This window comes from Mercenaria mercenaria, unplaced genomic scaffold (assembly GCF_021730395.1).
Source record: "Mercenaria mercenaria strain notata unplaced genomic scaffold, MADL_Memer_1 contig_1796, whole genome shotgun sequence".
NCBI classification, from domain to species: Eukaryota; Metazoa; Mollusca; class Bivalvia; order Venerida; family Veneridae; genus Mercenaria; species Mercenaria mercenaria.
In genome coordinates, this window is record NW_026459801.1 from 27,335 (window position 1) to 54,733 (window position 27,399).

The 27,399-nt window shown below is 34.6% G+C and overlaps 1 protein-coding gene across 1 annotated transcript in view; it reads right to left on the reverse strand.

Annotated features, from left to right (window-relative positions):
- LOC128551881 (multiple epidermal growth factor-like domains protein 10) overlaps positions 1-27,399 on the reverse strand; it is a gene marked incomplete at both ends in the record, with an annotated part of 60,189 nt that overhangs the window by 26,970 nt on the left and 5,820 nt on the right. Inside the window, 5 exons of the mRNA XM_053532816.1 lie at positions 883-1,095; positions 10,117-10,347; positions 12,572-12,706; positions 14,167-14,307; positions 14,934-15,077. Coding sequence (XP_053388791.1) covers positions 883-1,095; positions 10,117-10,347; positions 12,572-12,706; positions 14,167-14,307; positions 14,934-15,077 — 864 coding nt within the window. The remainder of the gene's footprint in view (positions 1-882; positions 1,096-10,116; positions 10,348-12,571; positions 12,707-14,166; positions 14,308-14,933; positions 15,078-27,399) is intronic.

Sequence of the window (27,399 nt, forward strand, 5' to 3'; positions counted from 1 at the left end):
GAAGTGTTATAGAACGTTGTATGTAAACTCACATTATGAACTTAAATGTTTATGTGGATTAAATGCATGAAACATTTCAGAAATATGAAGGAAAATATTAGTTTTGGAAATTTTTCCAACCGAAAAGAACAGATGTACAAAAAGAAGTCAGAGTTATGGGACCTTGTATATGAAATTGTTAAATGATCCTTCAAATATATTGCAAGTGTCTACTTGATATTTGCTCTGATTCCTAAGAAGGGACGGGCGGGATAGACACGGACTGGACAAAGAAATTCCTATATAGACCTTTTAATGGGGATATAATTGTCACAGGGTGAGAAAAATGTGCCCGTGGCCTAAGAATACCGTTTCAAGTCTCTACTGACTGAACTACCCGGCTGCCTACACACTTTCTCAACGATTTAATATTTAAGTCCTATAACGTGACATGCTCCCCGCTATGTGAAATTCGTTCTCGAATTACTCATGGGATAGAGAATAAGGTAAACATGTTCTCAGCATGTTGGGCGCAAAATGTCACAGGGTTAGAAACATATGCAGCCAGACCGGGACTCGAACCCGGGTCTTCGGAATACCCGTTCGGATGCTCTACCGACTGACCCACCCGGCTGCTTAAGCATTTTCTCCCAAATTCAATATTCAAGTCCTATACCGTGAAATAATTATTACAAACAACTAAATTTTATGTGTTTCCATTGCATTTAGCCTGTTAGTATCTATGTTTCGAAGCCTTCTTAAGAAATGTAACAATTATTTCCTGATGTCGTATTTTTTCTTTTTCATTTGTTGTCCAACGATCTTGAAGTCAGGGTCTGTAATACTATTTGTATGCGATTAGTTGCAAATGAATTAACAGAAGATACATTTCAAAGGTGTTACCTTTTTTAAACAATCTAAATTCGCAAAGTGTGAGGATGCCATAGAGCGGTTTTACGACAAAGAACCGTGCAATAACAGGGTCCATATGTTCTACGAAATGTGTGCTGTCATTTATTTTGGGAACTTCAAAAATGAAATCTCCTGTTGTAACATTTCCTGCCATGGATATGTTTCCGGCATATATCTTTGCACCTTGCAGCTGTTCTGCATTTCCTGTAAAACACAGAAAATTATCTAAAAATGTGATCTTTATAGAGGAAAATATAACGACTTTAGAGTGAGTATTGATTGAGATTGACAAGGAGAAACTGCCGATATTCGGCTACAAAATTACTTAAAGTGTCGGTCAGATAAGTAGAAGTAAACAATTTTTACCCTTTGTAGGTATATTATTAATGATAAATATATAGTGTTTGTAGTTTTCCTGACCGGAGTTACAGCAATGTTACCGCTATAAGGAAAAACGACCCTGCACGTTTCAGTCGAATTGCTTGTAGAAATAATGATTTATGGTCCTTTATACTACAGTGCGTTGTCACTTTTTCTGTTCGTCCGGAATCATTTCTTCGACATGGTTGGAAGGATTTTAACAAAAAACATTATAATAATGTTAACTATTATTTAGAAATATAGCTCTACTTGTTTCAGTGAAACTGCTTGAATAACACGTGAATTATAAACCTTACTACTTATATAAATATTTAATGCATGAGAGTATTTCTTTCCAAATTGCACTGAAGGTCAAATTTTGTTATGGGACATTGAGGCCAATATAATACAGATATATACATAGCGTCATTGAAAAGTTACCACTTAACATATACCTCTTTACTTGTTTATACAATATCTACGTCACATTTTCATGGCCTGTGCGCGGATTATTACTCATAGACCCTGTCTGATCATATATCCTAACCCATTTCACGACTGTCGGGTGAGAACAGCATATACGACGTGCAATTTCACGACATGAAAGTTCGGCGTCAACCATGTCAATGGCCTGATGGCGTTGATCATGCCTTAAACGTGGCATTCTTAGCAAGGATATTCTGGATTTTTTAACGTATTCCTTTTAGTCTGTCGACTAACTTTCAAGTGCGATGAATGATTTACGATAGAATGTTCGTACATGTCGACATTGTTGGAGTCATTTTGCACGTACAGCCCGTGCCGCAATTGGAGTTAATATAATTTGACAAATCTTTACACCAGTGACGTCGCAGTTGCCTAAAAAATGTAGTCGTGTTATACTTTTAACACAATGCAGTGCGATTTTTAAAATAAAAGGGTCATTAGGGTGGTAACTTTTTAGTGACGCTGAGTTTAGCTTTCTTGGAGACTATAGTACCATATGCCTTCTTGTTACTAGGATTAAGGACAATATTACTGCTACTTACAGAGATTTATTTTCTGCTCAATAACCTTATAAAGGAATAAGGTATTGTAGCCTTACTTTGAATTAAGTCTTGCATGGAGCCAATCGTTTTAGTTGTATTTGGATTTACTGACTTGCTTGGGTCAAGAGAATTTTTATGTTATTACACGAAGTAAACCTGAATTATTTGTTATAAGGCCGTTTAACGTTAATACCTCAATCACATTCAGCCCCGTGCTCACTATGTCCTCAAAAAAATGGCAGGACGAAGAACGAACTTGTACAACGTAGAAGGAACGCAGTAGACACCGATAAGTACGTGATATGGTGTTCAAAAACAAACGTTGTGAGGACATGGTCGACTTTGGTCGCAGTAAGAACCTGATAAGGACGTGGTAACGACGTAACTAAAACACATCAGGAACTTATTTGAGGTAGTTCAAGCATAGCTCGGACGGAAAAGTTTGAATGGCGTTCTCACTGCGTTGTCACTGGGTTGTCACTGTGTTCTTGCTACGTCAATGGAGTTTTCAATACGACCTCTCGACGCTTGTGCTTTGACGACTGTACGTCGGTGTCATATTGTCGTGAAGACCGCATTAGGTAGTTAACACGTTCATTTGGTGCTTAACACGTCTGTGACACGTTTGTAGCAGGTTATCACGGCGTCTATGTCAGATTCTGAAAATTGAGTACAAATACCGGATCCTGTTACGCCATCAGTTCACTCTTTCAACAAGCAATGGATATGAACGCACATAATCAGGAACTTCTTCATCAACTCGCTCCTCTACAAGGACAATAGACTTGCGGCACAAGCTGCACTCGTGATGATGAGAAGGCAAATGAGAAGGAATAACGGCGGCATAAATGTATATTGTATTTGATTGTTGTTCAGAGTAGATGTGGACATAATAAAATTTGCAGAACGAATGGAAAAGTGTTGTGCGTCGCGCTGTACTTATAAGGAACCGACAAATGCAGTGAGGACATGACAAGCACGTGGTAAGCGCGTGGTGCAATCTGACTGCTCGTAGTCAGAATGTAGTTAGAACGCATTTAACATGGTGCGCGCGTGAAGATGCGCGTGGTAAGAAATAAGCAGGAACATGTTAGACGCAGAAATGACTAGGCAGGGACGTTGTATAGACGTAGTATGAACTTAAGAACTGCACATTTTTCGAGTGTTACCCAGTCCCCTCCGTGTCCATCGATGTTTTCAGGACACAATGGTGGTCTTCATGGCTGGCCTTAGACTGTGATGGGGCACGCTTTGTCACGTCACGCGGGTACGTATAAAGGTGTATTACCATCGCGAGGGCCCAGATATTGCTCACCACACATTTACTTTGCTGTTAACACACCCTCCAAAAAACAATGGAAACAACAATTTTATGATAGAAATCATGGAACAGACATTTTGTGTTTCAGTTATCGACTGCATTTTCGATTACCAACGTCGTTAACGTTTTTCGGTAAACGTTGGTGAAAGTTACAAATTTTCTCTTTGACATTTTTTCCTAAAGCTAACGAAATCCTTGTACCGTTATTTATTCACAGTTGTGCGCTTTCAATCACTTGAAAGTCGTCAGGCTTTTTCTCGTTTTAAATCCGAATGTACTGAATATGTTAACTTATCGCAGATTTCAAGCCACCCATGAATAGAATGAACTTTGTATTGAACGGCATTAGCAATACAGACCATACTCCTCCATTACTTTACTAAAATGCAAGGCATAAATGTTGTCAATATGGCTGAATTTTGCAATTATCTTAAAAATGTGGGCTTGCAACTACATCAAGCTTCCTTCCAAAGCAAGTTTTAAAATATAGAGTCTATCTTTGTGCAAGTTGAGATGAAATTTTTCATAAACTCTAGAAACAATTTCAGCATTAAAATGTAGAAAACGCCATTTCAGTATTGCAGATTTTGACGAGATACCGCATTAACTTATAATTGTGTGTGTTAAACCGAACTTGTAATGCCGCTGTTAAAATTAATTTGGAAGGGTTGATTCCGGAAAACCTGACAAGGGACGGAGATCGTCGACTGTCTAAATGTAAAATGTTTGCTCGAAGAGAAAGCGCTCCACGATTTCTGGTTTACTTTGTCAAATACATGATCCACTAGCAATTTCCAAGTTGTTGAATAGATGCCTGTAAATGATTTCCATAGTAATAGGTAATATAATATGAAATATGGCACTGCCTCAGTCGGGAATCGTTACAGTTTACCAGCTTGCCTAGAAATGTGCGTTTGTATCAATTTGAAGGTAGAGTTTTGAATAAAAAGAAACAATACTTCCCATATTTTTACTGATGTGCAAGACGTTGCCATAGAACAAGTTATGTGGACGCTTATGACGCACAAGGAAAAAGCGTCTTCCAAAGAAATACCCGAAGTCTGACGCTCTGTGCACATGCCGGAAGGGCACATTTTTTAATTCGATAGTATATCTCATTCGGTATATATATCACATGTTACCGTAGAGGGATCGATCCCGATTCGCGACGAAAATCGGCAGGATAGATTTCCTATTAGTTAGGGATAATGTTTCGATCTGGTATGAACTTTCTCTAATGGTAAGTAAAAAATGTTAACATCTTTTTGGTAACCGTAATGCAGTCGTCGTTAACTGATAATTGAAATGTTTTTACATGTATCATTTCAATAAAGGAAATGTCAAAATAATTCACATTTGTAAGTCATAAATCTGTCAAAACTTTAGAAAGAAACCCTTGACATAGAAAAAATGGATCATCATGAAAACAGAGAAATTTAGTAACTCCATTGATTTTCTTTCTAAAAATATAACATATGTACACGTACAAATTGTACAGCACACGCTGCTTAGCTCAATAGGGAAAGCGCCGATCTACGGATCACGAGGTCGTGAGTTTGATCTTCTGGTTGGCCGTACGTTCTCCGTGACGATTAAATAAAAGAAATTGTGTCTGAAATCATTCGTTTTCTAGCTCTGATTTATGTAGGTAAAGTAGCAGTTACTGGCAAAATACAGGTTTATACTGGTATAGAGTCCGGGAACACTAATTACGTTTATTGCATACCAATACATAACCATAACTGAGATACTGTTGAAAAACGGTGTTAAACCAAAAACTAACAAACATATTGTACGGCATAAACATTATGTATGATAAAGATATCACTGTAAGAACAGATCAAATTTTCACGTTCTGTTTAACAATGACGATATTATCATTATTATCATTTTGTAAGCTTAAAAAATATTCTAATGGCGTTCTGAAATGTCATGAGACAAAATTTCTTTCCAATATGTAATTACATATATATAGAATTTAAACAGTACATATTCATTCTCTATTCGTTTGTTTTTAGGTGGTAATCATTCATGTTTTTCCATACTGATTGTATTTTTGAGCACTCCCAAAAAAATGTTCAATAGTTTTATCACACATGTGGCAAACATCGCACACATTTGATGGGTGGACTTAACTATTATTTGAAAAAGTATCTACTAGTTTGTATCAATCCTTTTTAAACTTATATTGAAATGTTTTTAATGTTGTATCTATCATTGTGCTAAAGGTTGTACAATAAATATTCAATTTCAGTCAATATTTTCTAACAGACTTTTCCACAGACTTAGTGGTTTCTTTTAAAAGGTTTCTCATGATTATGTACTTTGTATAATTTCGGGTTTCTAGTCAGCGATGTTTTAATTATATCAACAAGTGACTTATTTCTTGTTTGTGTAACTATGTTTATTTCACACATTATTTTAAAAGAATATTATTCTAAATATTATTGATCTTGACAGTTATATTAATCTTAGCTGCAGTAAATGATAAAAACATATTTCCTCTGAAATCATTTATTTTTTCAATAAAGAGTATTCCTTTTTCATACCTGTCTTTATTAAATTCTGTTTTCGATCAATTTTAATTATCGAATTGTTTAATGTTATGTATTCATTGACTTTTTCATCGTTTAATGTTTCACTGAAATTTCTTACCATCTTAAACCAGGGACCTTATACATCTTGAAGAAACAAGTTGCTGGATATTTATCAGAACTCGTGAGGTTACACTTGAAGATAAAGTTTCGATGGTCCTGTATTGTTTTCTTTGAATTTGACATGCTTTGACAGTCTGCACATCAGTGACCCTAAATTCACAATTTTCATGATTTTGGATTGGAGTATTCCTCTGTAAGTTTTCTTGTTTGTTATCCCATATAAAACCGAATTATATCTGTTGTAATGTTTGGAGGTGGATAAGGTAAAATTGCATATACTAGCTTTGGTAGAGTAAATGTGTTAGTTAATGTTACCTTTCCTAAGCCTGCCAATTTTCGGTGTTGCAATTGCTTTAAACAGTTTTTGAAATATTGCAGTTTTGGTTCAGAGTTTACGTTTATATTACTTTAATATTATTTTAAAAATTCCAAAAGTTCTTGCAAAGTCACATGTCTATACTTATTCTTTATTGGGGTAACGTAGAATAGTTGTGTTTTTAAGACCATATCCCTAGTACTGTTAATTTCGATGTACTTACTTTCAATCAAAGTTCATTTCCAATTTCAATTAGTCTATCAAAAGTTTGATTATTGACCCCTCTACAATTAGTCGCTAGACTTTTCTATTTGATGGTGTGATGACCAATACAGTGTAAGGCTCATTGATACTTTTCTCCCAAATGCTACAAAATACGGAAGGAGGGAGTGGAATTTTGTCTTGCAGCTTTCTTAGTCGTGACCTTAAAAGTAAGGCTCTTGGTGCTCTGACTTCGAACAAGTTGTTGAGTACATTGGTGTAATTATACCTTAGATTGACCATATTGTTATGTTTTACTTAATATAATCTGGTAATTTTCACTAATGTTAGAACCTTTCTCAGCGGAAAATGAATTTATTTCCATTTAGCTGGGCAGATAACTGAAATAATACTGCATTTGGTGAAGCAAGCATGAAAGTTGGCATATGTACTCGTCTGAGCCTACTTTTTTTCGAAAAAAAAAACCGTTGGCCACTTAAAATTCATAATGGCGGCCAGTTTTCAAGATGACCGCCATAGGAAGTTAATTTTGTACTTGAACAGACCTATACCGAGTTCTTTAGGTCAGTTTTGAAGAAAAATATCTCTTAAGATATTATGAGTGTACAAAACCTATATTGATAAACAAATGACTGGTTTTAAAAGAATAAACAATATGGCGTCTTTTTTCAACATCGCCGCCGTTTCATGTAAAAATTACTAATTTGCCATAAACTGACGTTCCTAGTTAAATCAATTTTTTTATGTTATAGTCAAATGATATATTTAGAGTATTGAAGGACAGTTTTTGTCGCCTGCGACTTAAGAAACTGACTGCGGACTAAGGCGTAGTCTTACCGGCGGCAACGGCGATGACGACTGCGGTGGTTGCATCAACCTTAAGTTTATATGTTAAGTCTTTTTCTCAGAAACTACTATGTTTATTGGTTTAAAACTTCACAGATGCGTTTGCGGTCATAAGACGCTGTACCAGCCTAAGTTCCATAACTTTGAAATACATTTTAACAAAATTATCTCCCCTTTAAACTAAGAAATTGCAATATTAAGTTTTCGTATTTTAAGTCTTTTCCTTAGAAACTACTAGGTTTATTGGGTTGAAACGTCATACATGCCTTTATGATCATTAGGCACTGTACCAAGCCAAGTTCTATAACTCTGAAATGAATTTTAACAAAATTATCTCTTTTTTAGCTAAAATTTTCAACATAATGTTCGTGTCTCTATATGGAACATTTTTAATTATGCCCCATTATGACCGTTCCTGGTTGATTGGAACTTGTGGTCAAACTTTCAATCTAATAAATATAATAGTAGTTTCTGAGAAAAAGACTTAACTTATAAACTTAACGTTGACACCACCACCACCGTCGTCATCGCCGTCGCCGCCGGTAAAACTACGCCTTAGTCCGCCGTCAAGTCCTAAAGTCGCAGGCGACACAAAAACCGCCCTTCAACATTTTTAATATGTAAGTTGACGATAACATAAAAATTAGTTTAACTAGGAACATCAGTTTTAATAGCAAATTAGTACTTTTTACATAAAACGGCGGCCATCTTAAAAAGGAGGCCATATTGGATTTTGAAACCAGTCTTTTGTGTATCAAAAGTAAGTTTTGTATACTCAAAACATCTTAAAAGGTATCTTTCCTCAAAATTGACATAAAAGAACTCGGTATAGGTTTATTCAAGTTACAAATCAATTTCCTGTGGCGGCCATCTTGAAACAATGGCCGCCATTTTGAATTTCCAAATGGCTAACGGGCTTTTTGGAAAAAAGTAGGCTCTGACGAGTAAACATGCCAAGTTTCATGCTTGCATCACCAAACGCAGGTTTTTCCCGAATTAATGACTTAATCTGCCCAGCTAATTGTGCTATATTACTTGTTGAAAATAGAGTGAGTGCGAGTTTGGCATATCCTAACTGCGTTTAAATACCCAGTTTCCTTTATATAGGTTACTGACCTTTCAAAAAATGGTGCCCCTATTTTTAACTTCTTTTATGTCCGTTATGTATTTTGTGTTGTATCTGTTGTCTTGTTTTTTTGTAAGCGTTTCTTCCTTTTTTCTACTCACACCTATCGACCCCTCCAACCCTTCCCCTTGCATTTGCAGCCCCCTTACTTTTATCTATGAGTAAGTCATCAAACCCACCTTAATTTTGGCTTCGGAGTCCTTACTTGGTGCCTGAGTGTTGTTTTTACCTTGTTTTGTGAGTGATTATGCGTCTGTGTGTCTTGGGCGGTATCCTACAGTATTCTTAAACCTTACTTGTCTGTCTATGTAAGTTAGATATGTGTATATGTATGCGTGTATGTCTTTTGTCCATAAGATGTAATTTTACAAAATACAGTTAGAGTTGTTGAGACTTGATGCTATGACCTATTTTCATAAAACCGAAGAAACATGTGAAGTTTCAACTCAATATTTGCATAAGTTTTTGAGATTGTGACTTGCATGCTGAACTTTAACCAGGATATTCTAAGTTTAAAAGAGGGCATAATTTGGCCTAAATAAATATCAGAGTTATGATAATTGATGCCATCACCAAATGGTATAACTCAAAAGCCACATATGAAGTTTCAAATCAATATCTGCCATAGTTTTAGGAATGGTAACATGCATGCAAAACATATATCAGAAATAAACCTTTTTCTAAATATATCTGATAGATGCACGGTGACCTAAACTTTATTTTCCATTTTGAAGAAGTTTTGTATGTCATTAAAGGCTTCAAGCAGCTAAATATTTTTAAGATCTAAGCCACAGAATTTCTTTATAGATTTAAAAACGATTTTTTTTCTATTGCAAAAGGTCGGTGGGGTAATTATGTCAACATATGAAAATGAAACAGTTTTGTCTTACATAATTGTAATAGCAGCATGTCTTCATAGTAACATGTAGGACGTGAAATCATCGTATTATTAGTGGGATATGATATGGGTTTTTTAAACTTTCCTTTTATTATCAATTTACTTAATTTCAAAAATGCTTAAACAATGGAAGAAGAAAATGCTCTATAAGACAAAACGGGTTCTGAGACCTTTGCTTTTTCTGCTCTTAAATGTCTGAGAAACTAATGTTCTTCAGCATGTTCAAGCTAACAGACTATGAAAGTTTCTTTACTGTAGAAAAAATGCGTTAACGTCCTTGATAAGAAGTTAGTATTTCAATACCATACTGTCTCTGACCAAGTAACGGTCTTTCAAATGTTTGGAATATCTGCCTCAATAATGCTATTGTCTGAATGCGTCAAATTGAAGGCACTCAATGCAAATGATCGCTTATCAATAACACAAGCGGTTAGAAAAACAAAGTTATTACCTGACGCACGTCCAAATATCTCCACATATTCAATCAGATATTTCGTTCTTAGGTCAATCTGCCACCAAGATGGAGAGGTTCCGTATGTAACACTGCAACAAGCACACGTATCTACTGTATAACTTTGTACTCCATCAATTGCTTTCGACGAACCGTAATTTGCAGCTGGAGGAAGTGTAGTAGACTGATTCGTTCTGACCGTTTGCCGGATACCATGAATGATATTTAAATCTGAAGTTATCGCCTCTTTGTCATTAATTTGCACAATTATTTTTAAATGTGAACAATTGTATATTCGAACAACTAAGCTTCAAAGTGAACCGGTCCCACTTAACTTTCAAAGCTAACGAATCTTTGTTATCTTTGGAAGAGAAAAAAACGACAATTCAGTTAAGAAACTGTTCTTAATTAGTTTTACACTTTAAATGATTATCATTTTAAGTGTGTAGGTGCATTATTTTCTCTGGAAACTAACGTTTTACAGGAAACACATAGATTTACAACCATCTGAATTCTATTTACATTTGATATTTTTTGTATATGTCACGAGGTCCGAAACCACTGAATATCTGCATAATATATATGTCTGTTGTATTGTCTTCTTTCCTTATATATATTGTATTAAATATCTGTATGTGTTATTATTTTGCATTATTTCTATACAGCCCGATCCTATATGAATTCCTTTATTATTTTCATTTTATTCATTCTGGGCCTCATTTCTTTTTTCAACTTTTTAAGACGTAACTACATTCATGCGCACTTTTAAAATAGATTATTGATGGCTTGCGCCTAAAGTTTTACTTCTCGATAATTTTATGTATTTATTTTGTTCTTTGTGCCTTTTCAGGTAATTGTTCTTGCATTCATTTTGTCATGCATTCTTGAACCTTTCTATATCATATTCATGTATCTCGGCGCTGTATTTATTGAATTGCTCTTGGGAAAAAGATTATTGATGGCTTGCACATATTTTTTGATTATTTTTTTGTTTTTCCTTTACATGCCAAAACGCCCCATTCCTAGATAAAGAGAACACACAACATATACTTGATCATTCAGGATAATGAACCGTTCTTGATGTTGTCACTTTTAAATGAATTATAAATCATTAATTCATTCTATTACATTATTGTGTGTTTGCCCCCGAATAAATATTTTAGTGTTGTTGCAGAAAATACGTTTATTACTTTTATAACTGACCCAATGTCAATCGAAGAGGGTGAAACTTAGGACGATAAACATTCCAAATGCATGAAACCTATTCCGCATCTGCCTTTTTTCTAGTTCAAATTTATATCATAGGAATGCGTTTTATACGCATCATAGCTAAATAAGATGAGAAAATATAATTTGGTATGTGAGGTCATTAGCTTTTTTATTTACCAATAGTGTTACCGTTATCAATGTTTTGTGTGAACAGATTAAAATTCATATTGCCCCGTGACTTTGGCCCTGTCCCTCTGGTCCGCCACCTACTACGCATTTGTCTTATTCATTACGCAACCAATGTGACCTGTTGGGCCGTAAGCTAACTGTAGTTAAATATTAAGTCCACATTTATTTTCATATTTCTAAAAAAATTTTGAAATAATACAGTTTAGAACCTATAATACATAGGTGCGTCACCGTATAACAGTCTGAACTTAGCTGTGTAGATATTTACATTAACTAGAGAGCTAAACAGCCAGAGAGAGAGAGAGAGAGGGAGAGTCTGTCCACTGCACTGATGTATAAAACATTTATACTGTATTTATGATATCAAAGATGATTAATGTGTGAGTTTCATAACCTCTGAAACGGACTCGGTTTAGATGTTTCGTTAAATAGTTTTGACTCAGGCGAGTTTTTTGGCCACTGAACGACCCAAGGGTGTGCCTTTCTGCTTTATTTCCTTTATTTATTAGATTCATCTACGTTTTATTGTCTACAATACATATATGTTATCTGTTTTCTATGTGTTTTCGTATGCACATCTATCATGCATGCATCTATTACATTTATAAAAAAACATTTTTAGGGTTTTGTTTCGAGGGGGTGGGAGGGGAGTGGAATGTTGATTGCAGTCTCGGGAAATGGCTTTTCCAACTGTATCTTTGTTCTGTCTAGACTGAGTCAGTTTGAATGTGAGAAGTAATAACGTAAAAAACTTTAATATCTCTCATCTAAGAAGATTCAGATTTCCATGACTTGGAATGGACACGGGCAGGCATCTGTATAGAACCATCGACCTCCCGTAAGCCATTGTCTTACTCACATGGAAGAAGAATACTACACCGCAAGAGGGGTTCAAGTCCACATCGGTGAAGAGCTAGTAATTCAAACAGTGGCCTTAACCTCTTGGCCTGGGAGGTCCTTTTCAATATTTAAAGATTCATGTTACAGTATGTCTAAATTTAAAAAGAAATAAGTATTGCCAGTTCTATATATACTGCAGATACCATTGTCGAAATACCTTCACTACAGGTATGTCCTTTCCATCCAAAAGCACAGCCATTTTTGCAGAAACCATCCGTGTTACGACAATCTGTCCCGTTTATGCAATGGCAACGACGGCTGCAGTTTGCACCAAATGTACCGTTTGGGCACGCTGTGTTACAAATAAAAATCGTTCACAATGAGTTGAAAGTCAAACACATTATTTGCTCTTTAAACACATGTCTTAAAGATGCTTTTTGTTGGGCAATGCAAGATTGAACCATGTACATTCATCAATTTTTGCTTAAATTAGTAACAAACAAGTTAGGACAATAAACTGCAATTTGCTTTTGTTATATCTATTTGGCGTCAGACCCATGCAATTGGATACAAAACAGTATACCGTTCGAGTTTCAGCCATTGTGAATAATAAAAGGGTACGTTTGAAACATTTAATATCTTTAGTACTGAATTTCGTACAGTTCGCGGATAAACAAAAGCAGTATACTTACGGCCTTATCAAAACACCATGAAAAGTATTTCGCCACGGTAAAAGTGTACTTAAAAATATGTTGTTTTTTTTCAAATAGATCTAGGATGATATCCTGACAACTGTGTACATAACAAAATACCAGTGGTATAACTAAAAAGAATGGCTAAGTATTGCATTACACATATATTTGTTGCAAGGAACACTTTTAAAATGCATCTTCAACATAATTGTAGTATGTATTTATTCAATCGAAGCATTCTGCAATTATATGCCGAATTCAGATAACCTGCTGTGTTTTAAATATTTTAGTTTGAAGAGAGCCATTCATTTGTACAGCAATGTTGACTGTGAAAAGATAGCAATCAAATCAGTAAGGTGCTAGAAAACACAGCATACTAGTACATTCTAATAAAAGAACAGCAAGCACGGGTAGATTAAGGTAATAATATGATCATCATGTTAAACGCTTCCTATCACCGGCTTAATCGGAATTCCTTCATTCAAACACATTGAATGAACTCCATAATTTCAAATAACTAGATAAAAAACCAAAGAAACAAAGACATATATGATACAACGAAGTGATTTTCTTCAGCAGTAATTTATTTGCATTTAGGGAATGCATGATCCATTTCACAAAACGTTTTCAACTGTAATAAAATATACAGGATAATTCACTTGTATCTAAAACTAAAACCAGTAAAACTTTTCTCAGTATTTCGACTAAAAGAAACTGTTTTAATTAAGAAAAAGTCACATGTTGAGGTTTAATTCTTTAATTACATTTTTAGAAACGGCGTTTAGGAACAGAACAGAACATAATAGACGAATTGAATCTGTTTGTGAGCTGTGTATCGCTGATTATAGCTATAACAGACTTATAATGGTTATTTAAACTGTTTTGGAAAATATTTTAAGTTTTAATCAAAAGGGTATATCCAGTTATGTCCAGTTATTAATCCATTAAATTTTCCTGTAATAAGTCTACCTACATGTTTAGTGACCTCTCATTTGCTTCATTGATACGACTATCTCTTTAACAACAAATTTAACCTGTTAGAGTTAGACATCTATGTTTACAATCCATGTTTCATTTTAGAACAAATCAGTTAGTCTTGAACGAAATGCTGTTTACTTACGAGTTGAACAATTCAAACCAATATATCCGGCCTCGCATCCATATAGACATTTTCCAGTAGTTTTTGTGCATGTTTCACCATTATAACAGTGGCCGCTACAATTTAGGTTACAGCCAGGACCAAATTTCCCGTCGGCACAAACTGTTTAGAATAAAAGATTATATCTGATAATATCAGGATTGAATAACAACCAATGCATGTCCATCCGTCGCATGCTCTAAGATTGATTGATTGTTTTGGGTTTAATGCCGTTTTTCAACAGTATTTCAGTCATGTAACGGCGGGCACTTAACCTAATCAGTGTTCCTGGATTCTGTACAAGTACAAACCTGTTCTCCGCAAGTAACTGCCAACTTCCCCACATGAATCAGAGGTGGATGACTAGCATGCTCTAAGAAAATAATATGGCTACAAAAGAGCTTGAATAGTCGATGGTATTCACTACTTGAATAATCTTATCAGATGAATGACACTTCACGGTATATGAACACAAATCCCTAAACAGAGCGTAAAGATGTATACTAAAATATCAGTCTGCATAGCTTGATATTTAAAATACGTATCACTCAATGTTATGTCATGACGAATAAATTGCACACCGATATTATGCAACTACTATTATGTAGTGGAAATTAGTAAGATATTCTGGATATATGTTTAAAATGATCTCACTGAATATCTGAATATGATCATGATGAAATATAGGTTTCTTTAGTTCTTTTTATTTTCCATTATTTTCAAGACAAAGTAAACTGAAATCTAATGACCTGTAGAACAACTACGTCCCATATATCCGGCCGCACAGCCTTGTTTGCATATCCCTGTCGCTTTGTCACATTGTGAAATGCCATTGAGACAATGAATACTGCAGTATGATGAACAATTATACCCATATCGTCCGGTTTCACACGCTGATAAGAACATAGTAATAATTATAGGTACCAATTTAAACCCATATAAGATAGTTTAATCAAAACAATAGAACAATCTGTTAAACCGCAATTCCATTCGTAGTGTGTTATAGTGAAACAGGCTTATTGCAGTACCAGTAGTACTGCTACTGCAGTACTACTGAAGCCATTTTAGCAACTACTGGTACTGCTACTAAATTACTTGGTCACAATTTGGCGACTACTGTTACTGATACTGCATTACTGTCTCAAAAAAGTGGTACTGGTACTGCAGTACTCAACCAGTACTTTGTTTTTTTGTTGTTTTTTTTTCTTTGTTGTTTTGATTTTCAAAAAATTGTACTATTTTCATGAAATGGTGCCTTTATAACTTAGCATCTAACACATGCTGCCTTTAATATAATTTAGATGTTATGCCTTTAAGCAATCATATTTATTGATATGACTGAAGCATATATCACAGAACAGCAATTATGGGATAAACCTGTTTTGCTGTTGAATGTATAATAGCAATATAATAGCAATCCTGCACTGATTTGAGCTGTCATCAATAACAATGAAATGGTCAGTTCGCTCAGTTTTCAGTATAAATAGTAAAGTATTAAGAGTAAAGTAACTTATTTTTTGTATGAAACAGTCATTGCTGGCCTCTCTGGATATGTGGATGTTTTTTTTCAGAATTTGAAAATGAGCTGGAACAAATTTTTCAAACTACCGGAAAAGCAAAATGCTTGCATTGCCCTTCTGAAATATCTGGATCATTGAAGGTGTCTTCTAACTTCATCAAACATTTGAAAGTAAGTAGTAGATTTTACATATTGAATGATTTGAAATATTTAATATTGGCACTAGCAATAACAAATATCAATGAAATGTCATAACTTTATGTTAACATCCCTTAGACATTGTCTTATACTGTGACAAAACAATACAATATACAATAGAAAAAGGTGTTAATAAGAACAATGGATGCATATCATTTGAGTTGTATTCCCAGATATCTATTATGCACATAAGTGTGGTAATTAACTGTATTGTTATCTTTGCATAAGAATGCTGCCACCCAAAACAAACAAACACACAAGCCTTTGTCTTCAATGAAGTTTGTCAATCATGTTTGCTTTTCAATATTACCGTGCAAGCACAGGGAGGAGTATATGATGACATGTACCAACAAAGCAGGTGACGACCAAAAGACAAAGAAATCCCAACCAGTAATAACATCATATGAGTAGAGCGACTCTTTTCTATAGCTGGCAAGATATTTCGGCCAGATAGGTGCCGGATGAATGACGAGACATTTCATAACCTTATAATGATCAAATGCAATTCAGAAGCTAAAAATGCATAAAAAGTTAACAAGTGTTTAAACATGAACAACTATACATAAAGTGCTGTGTTCAAGGTTAAACAAATACATAAATGATATTCTCGCACTAATGTAATATGCACTAGATTTAAGTTAGAAATAAAATAGCTGAGAAAATGTAATGTTTTATGATGAGTCAGTTTATTGCAAGTACCCATAACAACTGACCTCAAGAAAGTACTGGTACTGGCACTGCATTACTCGTAAAATTAAAAGTACTGGTAATGCAGTACTCGGACAAAATTTAGTACTGGTACTAGTACTGGTACTGCATAAATGTGCAAGTACTGGTACTGGTACTTCAGTACTATACCCCTAGTACTGCAACAAGCCTGTAGTGAAATAAGAGATCAGATAGTACATTTTGGTTCTATACAGTAATTTAAAGCGCCTAGATTGCGAGAAACAACAACACTTTTTTGTTCCTTAGTGATAAATAATCCGATCAAAACTATAAATGTTTGGCAACATTAAAGTTTGAATGAAAAACTAGCAAAACCGTTTGGTATACTGCAGAAAGCATGGGTAATTTGTTTATATCAATATCTTGATATACCGTTGATAAGTCATTTATTGAATTGGAAGTAACTATTTGTTAATGTTTATAAACGACTCACTTCATCCGCAAATAGGTGAATTCAAATATTAATATCTTTCTCGCTGTCGAATATGCCATACCCGTTTGACTCACTCTTGCCTTTTGAATAAAGAAGATCAACCCGGATGTGTACCATGTCAAACACCGCTAACTATTAAACACATTTTAATCGACTGTGTGGACTTTGCTACACAACGCAGTACATATTATGACGTTCAATCTTTGAGAGAACTATTTGACAACGTTTCAGTTGGAAATATTTTATCGTTTTTAAAGCAGATAGGAATATATCAAAAGATCTAACACTTCTTGTTTTTATTTACATCTTGCAATATTATTATGTTTGCAGCTGATATTTTAACACAAACGTACATACATTTTTACATTACTGTTTTTAGATATGCTTTACATTTTTACATGGATGCTTTTAGATATGTTTTACATTATTCATAGTGTTCTTTACATTTTTACATGGATGTTTTTAGGTATGCTTTACATTTTTACATCAATGTTTAGGCTTTACAGTTGGCGTTTGCAATATGACTTCTTCTCGGCGATATATGACCATTTTGTGTCGATTCGCCGTAAAACCCAACTCACTCACTCACTCACTCAAATATTAATAAATTGCCTTTCTACAATTGGATTTACATATACAGATTTTCAAATATAAGTATATTTACCAACATTTGAAACACACAAAAACAAAAACAAGAACGAATCTGAATGAGACATTCCAAAAACGGGGACTCCCCAAATGGCATCTCACAGCACGTAGACATGACCTCCACCCCCAAAACACGTAAACGCTACGTATCTGAGACCTGGAAGATGTCTTTAGTTGTGTGCAAATAATAGGGGTATGTCTATCAATTCATCGCAAGTCGAAAGCAAAACTCGCTAAACTGCTATAAACAGCAAAAATTGGAATAAACAGGATAATGTTATTTGTTCAGAATGTACAAAATGCAAAATACAACCACATTACCAGAAAGTCGATACCAAGGAGTAATTACATAGAGTTTCGATAGATCTACCCTGTCCAAGATAATGTTTCAAAGTATCCTCTGTTGCTTCATCATAATGTTTTGATGCTTGTTTCAAGAAGTTACTACCCTATAACTATAGCAGCCTAACTTTAGTCTTGGTTACCACTGCATTACTCATGTGACCAATAATCTAACAGATATTTTAAATTGGCTGTACTGGTCTTAAATGATATTCAAATTTTTGTACAGAAATGATAGTTACAAAACAGATTTCCACGTTGAAACATTTGGTCAATGTTGATTTACAATTTATTTAACACAAGTACTGCATTACCCTTATATTAGTTGCAAGAGATAATTTAAAAATGCAGCTTTAACATAACTGCAGTATGTATTTACTCAATAGATGCATGCTGCAATTATATACCGAATTCGGTTAACCGCTTGTGTTTTAATTATTTTGATTTATAGAGAGCCATTCATTTGTACAGCAATGTTGATTGTGAAATGATAGCAATCAAATCAGTTAGGGGCTAGAAAACTAGAAGACAGAGCATGCAACATACTTATAAAACAGTAGCAAACTAAGACTTATCATGAGAGGTAATGAAATGATCAAAATCTTAAACGCTCCCTATCACCAGCTTAATCGGAATTCTTTTGTTCAGAAATATTGAAAGAAGTCCATATTTTCGAAAGACTAAAAATATAATCAAAGGCCTGAATGGCCTGAGTCGGCTAATGATTGATGTACTGACAGTATAGTCTACCAGTTTCAGTTTGTTTTTAGTTTTTTTCTCAAAATTTCATAACACAGCTCGATATTTACCCAAAATATTATATCCGGATACGATTACACTTTTCTCCAGTTTGAACAATATATTTTACAAATTGTGATGATACGAAGACATTTAGCAGCAATTGGCAGTATCTGACATTGAAGTTTACGGTTAAATTACCTCTTATTTAAATCTTTTCATAAAAAAGTTATTTCGTTTCGCTGCCAAACATAGACGATCTACTTTCGTTTTCAAAAACTACAAGAAAATACAATTTAATGTTTCGCCGATTTGTTTATTTCTCGAAAAATAAGAATTAAAATCATTTTTAATATCTGTACTAACTAAACAAACCAGTAAGAGCTTCTTCTTCCGATAATTTATCCGTTTACTGACTGCAAAATTCATGTGTGTGTGTAGAAACCCACGCAAAGTTTATAAAAAATCATACGATGCGTGTATACGTTCAATGTGTGAGAATTAAGGCTGATCGGGATCGGCTATGTTACCTAACGCATCCAGACGATTCAGATTTTGTTTTTAAAAAAGCATTGTGTGCATTTCTGTAATTTTATATACGTTTTTATATGCTTAGAAATTATTAGACATGCGTATTTGCATTATTTCTATACGTAATTTACGCTAATACGCATCTTATCTGGAGCCCTGTGGAACTATTTTTTGTCTTTCGCTGGATGTTACGCAAGCTTTGTAAGCCTGCGCAATTCATAAAATGCACATTTATGCTTAATGAGTTACATTCGAGTATTGCACAATTACAAGTCATAAACATGACAGATTACATCGTATATTGGTCATAGCAAAGGGAATTCACACAACTTAACTTCATTCATGCAGTGAACTGTTTGAAGTTTGAGAAATCTAATGGAACTACATCCCTTCACTGTGTTATTTGGTCCGTTTAGACTTAGAGAATCGTTGGATAGCAAGGACTCGTCAAAACGATTTCATCGTTTAGCCGACTCAAAAAACGAAGACAAATACGATACAATGTAATGGTTTTCTTCAGGAATAATCTATTGGCTTTTAAGGAATGCATGATCCATTTCTCAAAACGTTTTAACCGTAATAATATCTACAGGATAATTCACTTACAAGTATCTTGATTTAAAACCATTGCAAATGTTCTCAGTATTTCAACAAAAAGTAACTGTTTAAATTCACAAAAATGTCACATTTTGAGGTTTAGTTCTTTTAGCGGCGTTTTGGATCTAAATATTATAGACGAATTGCATGTGTTTGAAAGCTGTGTATCGCTGAGTATAGCTATAACAGAATATATAACTTATTGGACATAAAACGGATGTTTTAGCAAGCATATACAAAAATAGTTCATTTTTGATTAAAGATTCTACAAAGGGGATGACACTTTAGAGTTTGCGATTTAAAAATAAACACAAGGAAATAATTATTTAAATAGACCGAAGATGACTGAATGCAAATTTAACATAGATACTGAATAATTATTGTTTCTTCGCAGATAGGTGGTCTAGTGGTAACACGCTTGACTGTCATTCCAGAGGTCCCGGGTTAGAATCCCGGTCCAGGCACATGAAATTTCTTAGATGCTCTTGAGTGTCTTCCACCTATCTAAGAGGCATGCACACGTTCTTCCCAGGAAAGAGGGCTTCGCGTGTATCAGTGCTATACACCGGGCACGTTAAAGAACCAGACTGCTAGGCTAAATTAGCCGGACAGGCCTGCATCTAAAAAGGATTTCTCTCTATTCTATCTGTTCTGAGGGCTTTATCTCACTCTGTCACTCTGGTCAGATCACTCTGTTTGTACTATTAGAGAATGAATTTCGCGCCCTGTGTGGCTGCATTTGCTATATATAAAGAGCATTCGAACGTGTTTATCATGAAAAGGGCGCTATATTAATCTGGTATAATAATATAATAATAATATAGCACCAGGAAAAAATTAATACTAACAATCAATATGGTGACAAATCTGATTTTCGTCGAGCACGCATCGACGAAATTTATGATAACAAGGCGCGTTTTATAAAGCTCGATTTTGTGTTCCTTTATATATTAAAATAGCCATTAAACGAAAGTTTTCATAGGTGTTACTATTGATAGCTTTACAAATAATAAATGATATTCACGCGCTAATGAAGTTTCGATAAATAACAATAGAATATTTCGCCTGATACCGATGGAACACCCACCCCCACCCACCCCCCTTCACCCTAAATTCAAATAAACAACACTCGATGATAAAGCAATAACCTAATTCTTGCAACTTGTATTTAAACATTTTGTTATTTACTCATTAGTATTTATTCAACCAGATTCACAATGTTTTTTTTGTGATGCTTTAAGCATAATATTTCGTACTTTAATTGTTTTGTTTTTTACCTTAATTTAGGTATTACAAAATAGATGAGTTTACAGAAATTTAGTCTTATTACGTGGAAGTCGATTACAAATAATGAACAACCATTTTCTCAAAACAAATCTCAACATTTATAATAAGATATTAAAGGTCTACAAATTAAAATAATAACATTAAGTGAAGCCTTTAAAAGCTTCAAATTCAAACACAATCCATTTGTGTCGATTCAGTTGAATCACCAAGTTTTACTCGACAGATTGCAGCGTAAGTGTTCGACCACCACCACAAGAATGTATCAAATTACACCAAAGTCAGTAACGCCACGTTTTGTAATGGAAATATCAGCTGAACCTTCTTTCATTGGAAAACCTAGTATTTTTATCTACTATCGGTGTAACGAATTTTATCTGTTCCGAATACGACAACGGACAACAGAACCTCTACCTATCAAAATAAAACTAGTCAGAACATGAGCTTCATGAGCTTCGTTTAGCACAGAAAAAAATCTACGTTAATACCCCTATTTGTTATGCATTTTTCATAATATATGCAATGCAAATAATTCTTCTAGGATCAAAATTTTCAAATGTAAATTTCTTAGGTTTACACAAGTGTTCAAAGAGAATTTGATCTCATTTAGTAAGATAGAAGTTGTTAGTTTGAATAGAGTTGGGCCAAAGAGAAAGGAAAGTCACAAAACAGAAGGCCATATTTTCCTTTTAAACTATTGTCAATGCGGATTTTGTGAACCGACATTTTCAAAACTTTTGACAAACATTCATTTAATATTAACAATATTAGTGCCCTGAAGTCGCTTCAATGTGAAACTGCAAATGTCGTCTGTTAGCTTTACAAGCATATACCAAGCAACAGAGGCCTTATTCATCAGAAAAGTTTTATTTTAATTATAATGAGTAGGTACGGAAAATGTTTTTATAAAATGCAGCATTGTTTGACTCCTGCATGTCCTCTAATTTTTGCCACAAAGCAAGTATGGTAATGGTTTGGAAAATTAGCTCGTATTTTCGTGTGACAAGGATTCACGTTTAGCTATGTATGGACTACAGATTCTAATAAATGACATATATTGTAAATCGTTTTTTTAGGACACAAACCAATACATGATAACCTCATGCTTTTTTTCAGGTCTTTATGTTTATGTGAGTTCTGCTGCAATTAAGGTGGTCTTCGGCTGTCTTTTGCAAAGTTCAAACACTGATATCTACTACCCTTATTTTATATACGGTGTATTCAATTCCAAATACCAATAGAAAATTGATATCAGTATCTATTCATGGCGCACATTGTCTGACTATTCTAAGAGGCATTTGATGATATATATAGTAGTAAACCATATTCTGTAACAGCAATGAGAACAAATAAATAATTTGACGAGCAATAATGGAAGTCAAGGGTCTAATTATAATATGCATGAAAACGACATTTATATTTCCTGTAATATCGACAAACCTAAACAATCCGGCCACACCGATATATTAACAAAGACAATAGACTGCATGTTACCACCTAGATAATGGGCTTCTTATTCTGCCTGTGGATCATATTAGCATTTATTTTTTGTTTGATGAATAGAACGATCGACCTTCCAACTAAAGTGCGTCTTCATATAAACGTTTTCTACATAATTCGTTGGATATCGAACTAAAAGACATAATAAGTGAATTGGCCACGACAGAAACCTAACTGCAATTGAGATATTCGGCAATACGGGCTGGCCTACGGCGGCAGTGATTTGATATTGAACACATCTTAACAACTAAATAAGTGGCGATAATACGCACGTGTTCTACAAAATACGTCATTCCATTTGAATCCGCTTGAGCATCCTCTTGGACATATTCCATTTACAATGTTACAGGTTGTCGCTGTCGCACAGTTTCCACATGTTTGATTGCATTCCAATCCATACGTACCATATGGACACACTGACATAGAAACCAATGATGTATTCTATCATGAGTATGCGCAATGAAAAGACTTCATACATGTTTGTCAATATAAAACAGCCTAAACCTTACCAAAGCTTTCTGTCTCTATTGTTATGTATCGTTTTGGCAGATGACCGGACACTATTTTAGGTTATTCTACATGGACGACAGACAAACAGAATGACACACTATCAACTACTATAGTAGAAGCCGGTATTCTATTCCTCTAAAACTGTATAATAGATATCACAATGAATTAGTTCATCTCATCAAAGTTTTGCATACTCCAATCACATACTTTTAATATATAATTTACGCCTAATATCTCAGACATACAGTTCATGCGTCTGAAATGACTTATTCTCAACTATCAGAGTGAGTACTCAATATATAACACATGTTATTAAATTCTTTGTTTCATTACATATACCCTGTTTACGGAAAACTTCGCAAAAGATGTAAAGTGCCCGTCGTCCTCAGTTTGAAGTAAGAGAAAAAAAACAAGTCTACAGAACCACAAACTTGGAACAAATATAGAAATCAAAGAATCATCAAAATAAGTATGTAACTGTCTGTTGAATAATTCTAACACCAATCATGTTGACAATGAACCCACCACTTACAACATTCAGTAACTTGAGAAATATATCGTTAGAGAAATTATAATAGACGTTTATATGCGAATAAAATATTTTAACGTCTGTCCATATAATTCCAAGTAAAACATGTAAACCCCACAGTGACATTTAACATACAGACATGGGCGTGTATTTTCTAAGATAGAAATATGGAAAATTTGTCCCCTCAAATCATACCCACACGGACATAACGTGATCACTATATTTAATGTAAAATATTGTAATTACATCCTTGAAATAATAACTTAAAGAATATTTAAATCAATTATAATTATTTAATGTGTTATAAACGACTTGGTTGTCAACTGAGTCAAAAGAACGGGAATGAATAACAAATCTAACTGTACGTGTTCCGTTCACGTGTTCCAAATAAACAACGTAATATGCAAGTTATATAATCAATAAACCCGAAAACTGGGAAATATATAACCAGTATTCCACAGTGTCCTGGCCTTTCACAGAAAAACATGTTTATATAACATTATATAAATCTATAAGCCCAAACACTGGGAAACAAATAAACGTTCTTCCACACTGTCCTTGACATAGCAATCTTTGGCCTTTTCGCTGATCCAAGGACCGTGTCTCTTAAACATACTGTTTTTAACACCTTTATTAGTGGCAGCAGTAGCACCGCCAGACCTTAGAGAATGTAAACAGTATTTACTAATATCTGCTATATGTGGCGAAAGTGCTTTAAAAGGTCCCCTAAAATTAAATAAGAAATTGATCTATTCACTTCTCTGTATTTATATTCCGATTTAGAAGCACTTAAATTGCAAAATATGTAGGTAGCAGAATCAGTGGAAATATTGATCCAACTTTCATATTTCCCAGTTGGACACAAAACAGTCCCAGTTCTAGATATAATAACCTAAGCACCGTCTCTATACTGATCAGTATTACTAGATTAGATAAACATTTCCATGTGTGTATTATGAAAAACAAAATTACTTCTTTTTATTTTGAACAATTCTAAACTTCTCAAAACCCCAGCGAATGATAATAGAAATGCACAAATAATTTTCTGAGACATTGCATTACGATCTGAATATAAGTTATTGTAAACAGAATGTAAAATATCAACAGTAACAGAATCTTTCTTTACTACTGGTTTTACTAAAATACGTTTTGCAGACTGTAAAACGTTATATACTAAAGAAGATTTAGTAGGCGAAAAGAATCCATTAATTTTGTGAAACCATTTAATACTATAAAAGGATTTCTCGATGGTTTTGAAGAAGAAGCACTTTAAGGAGAGGACAACCGTAAGCTATTACAGCCTTCTGTCCAATTCCTAAATAAATGTTTTGTAAATATTTCATGGTTTTCTGTAAATAAAGTATGTTTATACTAAGAAGCACTTTGTTTCAATTATAAGAGATATATCGCGACCGGCAATGTCCTGGCGGGCAAAATGTCCCCACTACCCAAGCTATTAAAAAGCCTAGTTTTTCCACCTACAAAAGGCTCTATAATAGTTTTTACGGGTACTGTCAGCAAATGAGCTGTTGAAGGATCAGTGGAAGTAGGGTCACCTTGCCGACCAGAACATCCGGAAGCTCATCTATTTCGTCTTTATGGCATTTCCAAAGAAACTCGTTCCGTAGGACCACTATTTCTTGACTGCGAGTTGACCCGGTCTGACGTCACTGGAACCTGTTGCGTAAGGGCAAGAACACTGGAAGAGATCGAACAATCAGCAAGCGAAGCATGAACCATATGCGACTGGTCTGGAGGAGAAGTTGTTGTAGACTCAAAAAGACCTGCCGCCCCTGTTGGCAAGAAATGTGAGCATGTAGTCTGAATGACCATGAAAAGAAGAAGGGTTGCTGAAAACCGCACTGGATAACCGGCTATCTTGACGCCCGCTGGAAATGTAACACAGCTGGAAATGTAACCCTGCTGTAAATCGGTAGGTAAAGTTTTTTATTTATTTATATTAAAACAAAGCCAATTCTTGCAAATCAACAAGACAGTTTTGTCAAGGAATGACCATGGCTTACATTTACAATTTACAATTTCTGGGTCAGATATGATCGTTACAATTTGAGATATTCGCTAACAATTTCTTCAGTTTGAACAATCGAGCAAACATCCAAAGTTTTGCGCAATTTTGTTTATGAACAACTTTTATCATCTGGTTCAACAGATGTGTCCTTTCGGAACATCTGTGTGAAGTTTCCGGATTCTACGTTATTCTTGAAAAAAGTATATTAGCCGTTAAGTAGGCATGGTCCAGTAAAAATGACTGTCCAAAACGGCCGCTGTATTTGAAATAGGCAGTCGTTGAAGTCAGCTGTCGGCTATCGAGAAAACAGCAGCATAGAAGTACAAAAACTGTCTTGTAGACATGTTATATGCCCCGTAGTGTCTCTTCTTTATGTATACTTTGTATCCGTTTGGTCTAAACAGTTTGTATATACTTATGTATGCTCCTTATTGCCATGTCGAGTAATTCTGGTTGATTTCATTATCATTGTCCTTTTAGTTTAGGGTCTAGATGTTGCTTTGTACCTTTCGTCCTTTCGTCCATCCGTCCGTCTGCCCGCCCGAGGTGGTTAGTCCGGGCTCTGATTCTACATGCATGGACTGATTTTTAAGTACTGATTTTTAAACTTAAAACATGTGTTACCGATGATACAAGTATTAGTGATATCCATTCCTTAATGACCACCCCCAATGTCAGTATAACAAAAAACTCTTTAACACAGAGCATTTTGTGTCAGACTGGCAATTCCTGCATGCATAGACAAAATTTGAAATATATTTTGTCGTATAGTAGAACTTTTACTTTCATGCGGTTTGATTTGATATCTCACTGTGTAAGATCATAAACAAACAAAGAAGAGTTCCGATATAAATTGTTATATGTTAATTAAAGCTACATGTGGCTGCCATGTTAAGAAATAACTGATTAATAACAAAGAAGCATAAAATACACAGAATGGCTACTGGCTGTAATCTCGCGTGATCTCGTGTCAGAGCGTGAATCGGCGTTATCTTAGTAAAAACAAACATCGGCAAGCATAGAGTTACCATTTGTACTTTCAAAACTACATTTAAATTACATGTAAACTTCTAAATCAACATTAGTTTAATGTCAAATAGTCTTAACTTAATCCCTCGATTGGTGACACGCTGTGTATTGTGTATTATGAACGGAAACGGCCGCGGGTAATTTTGATTTTTTAGGCTAGATAGAGAGTATTTAAGACAAAGATATACACATTTTATAAAATATATATATGGCAAAAACTTTTTTCGCCAATTTTTTATTTTTTTCGCCATTGGCAACTTTGGCGAATTGCAGCGGAAACCCTGCTTAAGACACAGAGTACACGTTTCTTATCATCAAAAAAAGCGTGGTCATACGGTGATAATTAATTTACCGATGAATAATTGCTTTCGCATACAAAATGGCGCGTGAGTAGCCCGGAGGCACCTGTAGTAGTTTTCTTCCACCATCAAAAGCTGGCAAAATGGCAATATGTACTATATTACTTCGGTGTAACTGCACAAAAATATATGATTGGCTTTCGCAATGCGGAAAAATGGCAAGAACGCGTGAACTAGGTTAACATTCAGCCCGGGTGTGAAGGAATATAGTCCTAAACCCTCTTGAAATGAAAGTACTAT